Source organism: Daktulosphaira vitifoliae, unplaced genomic scaffold (assembly GCF_025091365.1).
Source record: "Daktulosphaira vitifoliae isolate Bord-2020 unplaced genomic scaffold, ASM2509136v1 Scaffold_5, whole genome shotgun sequence".
Lineage (NCBI taxonomy): Eukaryota > Metazoa > Arthropoda > Insecta > Hemiptera > Phylloxeridae > Daktulosphaira > Daktulosphaira vitifoliae.
In genome coordinates this window covers 12518449-12525631 of record NW_026099576.1, presented here as the reverse complement: position 1 = coordinate 12525631, position 7183 = coordinate 12518449, and the positions used below count along the sequence as shown (strand labels likewise).

Genomic DNA, 7183 nt, shown 5'->3' with positions numbered 1-7183 from the left:
AAAAATTTGTCCCCACATCTTATCTATTATGTGCAAATTGCTGTCGAAATTTAAAAAAAAATGTAATATTTGCGATAAAAATCACCTTCTATAAGGATGTTGTTTGTACTTAAAACTGCCATAACTTTTTCAAGTATTAACAAATCAAAATAATATTTTTTTATATTGCAACTTTAAGTAATTTCATTTCGTTTGATATCATTTTTTTTGAAAATCTAACACTTATTCTGCTCACAAAGGGGATTTAAAATAGTAACTTTTTTACAAAAAATAACTTTTTCAACTTAATTTTTGAAAATGTTCCGGAAATACTGCGTCCTTTAAACATATATNATTTTTGAAAGTGTTCCGGAAATACTGCGTCCTTGAAACATGTATCAAATTAAAGCTTATTTTATGTACTATAAAATGAAAAAAAAATGTTTTCCTGACGACCTATCTTCTATGCGCAAATGGCTACCGTATTCAAAAATATGCTATTTTTCTATTAAAATTCTAGGTTTTGTATTTTATTTTATTTTAAAATATCTTATTAGGAGAATATATTGACTTTCATGAATATTATATAATTTAATTGACATAGAATAAAGTTCATAAGACATAAGAAATTAAACTTATTAATTTTTTTTTACTTTTTTAAAGTCGAAAAAGTAATTTTTAAATTTAAGTTAGCTTAATAACCAATTTTTAGCTTCGATGCGAATTTTTTATATGTAAATACTAATTTTTAATAATATTAAAACTTAGAAGTGATAGAAAAAGTCTAATAGCAGATTTGAAAACATCGCGAAAAGTTGATTTAGAATGGTATATTTTTGTTACTGATGAAAGTTCCTTGTAGTTCAGTGCATTTATTTATAGTAACAAAAAGTTTTTATTGAAATTTATTGTATCAAGCCTTTCAAATTTTTATACACGAAAAATAAAGCAAAATACAACTTCTTTATTATTTTTATAATTTCTCCGTTTAAATTACAACATTAAATTATTGAATATCAATTTCATATTAAATTTAATAATTATAATTAGTATTTATTCATATATTATATATTAAAATTAAAGAACTACTANTAAGAGTTGATGTTGCTTTTGGAATAATCCACCAATTTCTCTAAATGAAACACTATCTACAGATTTGCATCGAAGCGTTTCTTATGATAGTGATTTTAATCACTGTTAAATATCATCTATACTTGTCCCATCTATGCCTTGTCTACACTGTGCCTTTTTTTGCAATTTTTTTATTTTAAGTGACACGTATATTTTAATTTATCAATTAAGTACTTGTTTGGTTCATGGTTTATATTTTAGAGAGGTGTAAACATTTTTTTTTTTTAATAGCAATATACAAACTTTGCAAACTTGTTAAATAGGGAATGACTGTATGATAACAACTTTTGGATCAGTATTTCAGTANATAGGGAATGACTGTATGATAACAACTTTTGGATCAGTATTTCAGTAGTTATCAACATTTTTATACCTTGGCGGAAGGAGGAGTGATGCTATGTTTATCACGTCTAGTACCCGTTCTTCACCTCAAGTCATTGTTTTTAATTTTCAATTACACTGAAATACTTATCCATAAGTTATCAACCAGTAATTTTCTTATTATATTTCATAAGCTAGTTAAATACATTAGATGCCATTTAAAAAATAAAGTTAACACGCCAATAAGATATAAGGGATAAACTTTATAATTATGATATAACAAATAAATGGGAATTCATATATAACTAACAAAAACTAAAAAAAGTTCACAAATAATTATTATATTAAGAGAAATCGATTAGCTAGCTTTAAATAAGTCATCATGTATATACTTTTTTTAAANAATAAGTCATCGTGTATATACTTTTTTTTAGACTACACACAAATAAAATACCATTCTATGAATACTATCACATTTCCTCAAAATATGTTTTTAGTTAAATATGTATTGCTTCATTAATATCTACTATTTATTAACACAACGTATAAAAATATTAATTACTATTTTTTACCAGAAATATTTAATTCAATTTGGTTATTTTACTCCAACCACTATGGATCCTAACATGATTCATAAAATAAAAAGAGAATCTGTGAAAGATGCTATAATCGATTTTCAAACATTTTCTGGATTACCTACAACAGGTTAGTTCAATTGAATTTAAATAATCAATGACGTAAGCTATAATTTTTATTCATTTTTAATACACTTAAAACTAAATTAAATGTCTTTTTTTTTAATACTAGAAAAGAACTACAATTCCTAAAAATATTACTTTTTTAAGCCTTATTGAATAACATGAAGTATTCCTTTTTTAGGAGAATTAGACAGTGACACATTTAAAATGATGAATATACCCAGATGTGGTTGTATCGATCGATTTTATAGAACTAGATTCAAAAGATATGGACATTTCTGTAAGTTTCAATATCATGACTACTGAATTTGTTACCACTTCAGTAAACTGTATACCAATAAGGGAAAAATAGGTTACAGAGGCTATTTTAGAAAATAAATTTGATTTATTTTATATATTTGATTTATTTTCAAAAAAATGTATTTTTTAATATTAGTAGAAACTTGGAGAGTAGATAATTTGACGTACAGAATTGTCAAGTATCCTTCAGCAAACCTTAATAAAGTGCAAACAGATTTAGAATTTCGAAGAGCTTTTGATGATTGGTCTAGCATTATGCCGATTGATTTTAATGAAAGATCAAGTGGTCCGGTAAATAACTTTGGCTTATTACAACATTTTAGTTTATATACTTCAAATTTTATAGCTTAAGACTGAATTTTAATCATTTTACTATTTATTTATTCATTAATATAGTGGGTATCACGTAAATTAGACACCAGTATGAATTGAAATTTGACAGTAATATACAACAATGTCATAAATACTTCAATGCGAATGTACATACATTTTAAAAGACATATACTTTACTTAACGTGGTCAAATATTAATAATAAAAAAATATTAAAATAAAAATAAACACATGTAATTTGTCTGAACCCTCCATTATAGTTATGTTAATGGTCAAATTTTCCATAAAAAGTAAACCAAAAAAAGAAACATATGTATAAAATATTACAAAATAAATAATTGATTGATACAAGCCTTTTTTTAAATTACAGCAATTTTAATTTAAAAAATCATAAAATATTTCACACTATCTAAATTTAAAAACTATTTATTTTTAAATAAATAGCATTTTTTTTAGTTTTAATGATGATGTTTTAAATTAGATATACAATATAGGTTCTTTTGGTGCAATATTTGTCAATATTGCCTTAGTGAAAGCTGATCCCTTGAGACAACAGTCATTAAAATAAATAAGAAAAAATCATTGTAAATTTTGTAATCTCTCAACTATGAACTGAACTTAAAAAAAATGTATTTTTGTTTATAGTTTTCTTAAAGGTTCTAAAAGTTAAAAAGTACTATGTTGATTTGCGTTTGAAATTAATAGTATTTTGTTGTAAATTAACTAGTTAAATGAAAAAATATTTAATGATAAAATAAAGTTCAGTTAATAACAAAATTACTATTTCTATTGAAGTTTTTTGAAAACCCGTTTAATCACAAAAAAGGGTAGTTGAGATTTTTTATATGTTCACAATAAAAATTTTCCGTTGTATAGCACAAAATGACAAATCAATTTTATAATAAGTCAGTTATTTTTGCTCAATAATATTGATTAGAACTTATCATTATTAAAAATTTAAATATTTAATTTTATGAATTAATTGATAAAATCTATATAATATATAATTTTTTACAGTCTAATTTTATTAGATTAAAAAAACCCAGCACAGAGGATCGCGGCATAGTTGAATCAAGTATAATGATATCTGACAGTGATTAAAATCACTATCAAAAAAAAACGCTTCGATGCAAATCTTTAGATAGTGTTTAATTTTAAAAAATTAGTGGATTATTCCAAAAGCTACATGATCTGCTAGTTCCTTATTAATATCCTGATTAAGATAAAGATGTCAAATGAAAAAGGGAATATTAAAAAATATTATTTCTCATAAAAAAATTATGTTGATCTATACACTTTTCAATAAGTTATAGCATTATAATGTTAAAAATGTAAAAAATAAAATCGAGAATTTTCACACAATAATAGCATTCGGTAGCCATTTTCACATTGAAGACAAAATAAAGTCCGACATTCTTTTTTTCCATAATAAAGCACATTAATTATTAGCTTTAATTTAAGACATATATAATAGTGTCAGACTTTCCGGAACACTTTCAAAAGTTAAGTGTAAAGGTAAATTTTTTGTGAAAAAGTTGTCATTTGAAATCCCNGTTAATTTTTTGTGAAAAAGTGTCATTTTAAATACCCCTTGTGGGCAGGTAAAGGGTTAAATTTATAAAAAAAATATAGCAAATGATAGGTAAAGACATCAAGCATCTATAAAAAAAAAATTATATTGATATGTTCACTTTTGAAAAAGTTACGACAGTTTTTAGTAAAAAAAGTTGATAAAATTTCAAAAATTAGCGATTTTTAAATTTGTAATTTTTTTGGAGGTTTCCCCCATTTACGGGGAACGAGGGAATTTTTTTCAATTTTTGAGGGTAATGTCTTCGACTAGATACGATTTGTGATCTTTTGACGTATAGTTGAAACAAATTCGTTCGGTGAGAGCTGAGAAAAAGTGGTAACAGGCACAAAAAAAAAAAAACACATCATAGTAAAACCAATACCTTCTCAGCTTCGCATCGATGCTAACACGAGTTTTTGATATCAGAATTTTTCTTTAAAACTTATCTAAAAATGGTAATCTTCAAATCTTAAAAAAAATTCATTTTTAAAATCCTTTTTGAAATTGGAAAAAATAACATAAAACATATTTTAAATATAGTTTCATATTGTAAAGATTGATTAAAAAAAAAAGTATAAAATGTTATGTTGATCATAAACTACATGAGTTGTCAGTTAGGTCTGCTCCACTCTTTATATACACGTGTTCAGAAGTAAGGAAACAGGTCAATTGTTATAAACCTCATTGAGAACAATAGAAACCCATTTCCTTACTAAATAAAAAATTTCCTTACTAAACTAAATAAACATGTTGTAACAAATTATCTTGAACATTTTACAGAGATCATTTCTAGTCTAGTCAGAATAAAACAAATAATTTCTAGCGCTTACTACATAGGCGTAGTATTAATTTCTACAGATAGAAATAATGTAAACTAGTAGGATAGTGAGTTTTAACTGCTCTTTATTTACGTCATAATATAAAAATAAATGTATATAAATCGCATATCTAACTAAATAAAATTTAAGTAAAAATATATTAACTCATTATAAAATTAATAAAGATAAAATCCTACGAAATAACAATGATTTAATTTATCATCATTAGGTATACTTATGTATTATTGTAAGATACATTTTTTTTACACATTCGTATCGTAATTTCCATTTAACGAGTCAGCTGATCTAGAAAGTAATATTTTACCTATGACACCGTTATACCTGATATTTTGTAGGAGATAACATAGTATTTTTCTTCGGCAGAATATTGAGGTAGGGATGTTATTTTCATCGGATTTTACATATACTCGTATATTCAGTTAATTATACATTTAATTAATTTAAGTAATTCTACTTTTTTCATTTTATTTTTATCTCTACAATTTTTTTATGTGATTTAATCTATTTAATAATTATTATTGTAGTTTACCAGTTGGTGTTATATCGACAAAAAGTTGATACTCAATTAAAGCTTCTTTAAACATTTTATTAGTTAATTTATGTGCTAATTGTGGTTGCAATTGCATTTCTGTTTCTAAATAACCAAATTCAGCCAAATATGCCTAAAAAAATAAATCAAATGTTAGTACACAAACTTGTTTTTCATTATTTCATCTTATTAGATTTATAATAAAACAATTTTTAATATCAATCTATTATATGATACTGACCATTGCTTGAGTTCTATTTTTAATTTCAACAAAAGCAGAAGATAAAATTATTAAATTTAACATGTATACTTCTTTAGATAATTTCATCGTGTTTTAAAATATTTTATGTCAACTAATTTATATAATATTTCTGCAAAAAATTAGTAATATTATCATAAATTAAATTATCCAATAGCTAAATAATTAAAAAAACTTACCAAACGATTTTTATTGTTTTGTAAATTAAGTAAAGTTCTAAACGAATTTGAAACAAATTATTATCTATTAAATGGAAAATACTTTTACCATAAAATAATTAATACTATAAATTTGTTTTTTTTTTTTAGTTTTATAATTTAATAATACATATACACATTTCTGTTCAATAACCTTTCAACTATTTGATTCACCAATATTTAAATGAAATAAATAATAGATTGTGTTTATTCTTAAATAAAAAATTATATAGATATATATATATATATATATATAGATAGATATATGTTTAAAAAACAACAACTAGCATCTAAATAAATTATCGCATGTTCATGGTCTCTGGGTTTTTTACATTACCTTCTCCCACTAAGTTGGGAAATCCATTGCAATAATAAATACTACATAAACGTAATTTCAGGTTTCTTTGAAGCATATTATTAAAACGTAATGCACGTATAAATTAATAATATTAAAAATACGTTTAGTAGAATAGAAGGGATATGTTGATGATTCTTTTTATTTAAGGTAATAAAACTACTTCAGATAAGCAAGCATTTGGCAACTTCATAATTAACACAGTGGTATTTTAAAATAATATGTCCATTACTTTATTTATAATTTATAGTACATCATATTATCGTACATAATTTATGAGTAATAAGTGGCTAATTCTACTTTAGTTCCTTGTTAAGTACAAAATTACCTTTAAATGCCTTCATTATTCATAATAGTTTTACTGTTAACAATTGAAATATTTAATAAAAATAATTCATTTAACAAATTTATTTAAAATTGATAAAACAAATTAATGTCTACTTTCTAACATTTACTTTAAATTATAATGTAAAATAGCGACTAACAAAAGTATGACATCACCATTCAATAGATAGTTGTGATTGAATTACCCAATTTACTTTTTTTATATAATTATAAACTTTAAGCTTAATATTTATAATTCAAAATTATTTATTTGTGATAAATTAAAAATATTATGTAAAAGTAATTAAATTGAATTCTTAAATAGCAAGTAATAAATGATTTTGAAA

General features: G+C 23.3%; 2 protein-coding genes across 6 annotated transcripts in view; one reads left to right on the top strand and one right to left on the bottom strand.

The window, feature by feature from the left end:
* The window catches only part of LOC126908148 (matrix metalloproteinase-27-like), a 5051-nt gene extending 2039 nt beyond the window's left edge, over positions 1–3012 (top strand). For 2 of the 3 annotated variants that reach the window (XM_050690055.1, XM_050690056.1), the window contains exons 3-5: positions 2007–2136; positions 2311–2409; positions 2566–3011. In XM_050690055.1, coding sequence (XP_050546012.1) covers positions 2007–2136; positions 2311–2409; positions 2566–2780 — 444 coding nt within the window. In that variant the 3' untranslated portion in view covers positions 2781–3011. Of the gene's footprint in view, positions 1–2006; positions 2137–2310; positions 2410–2565 lie in introns of all 3 variants that reach the window. The other variant, XM_050690057.1, reaches the window with a different exon arrangement.
* Positions 1–6257, bottom strand: part of LOC126908127 (macrophage metalloelastase-like) — a 49587-nt gene extending 43330 nt beyond the window's left edge. The window contains exons 1-3 of one of the 3 annotated variants that reach the window (XM_050690018.1): positions 6140–6257; positions 5943–6072; positions 5702–5834 (exon numbers count right to left, since the gene is read on the bottom strand). In XM_050690018.1, the coding sequence (XP_050545975.1) occupies positions 5702–5834; positions 5943–6029 (220 nt within the window). In that variant the 5' untranslated portion in view covers positions 6030–6072; positions 6140–6257. The remainder of the gene's footprint in view (positions 1–5701; positions 5835–5942; positions 6073–6139) is intronic. The other 2 variants (XM_050690020.1, XM_050690019.1) reach the window with 2 other exon arrangements.
* Between the last annotated feature and the right edge of the window lie 926 nt (positions 6258–7183).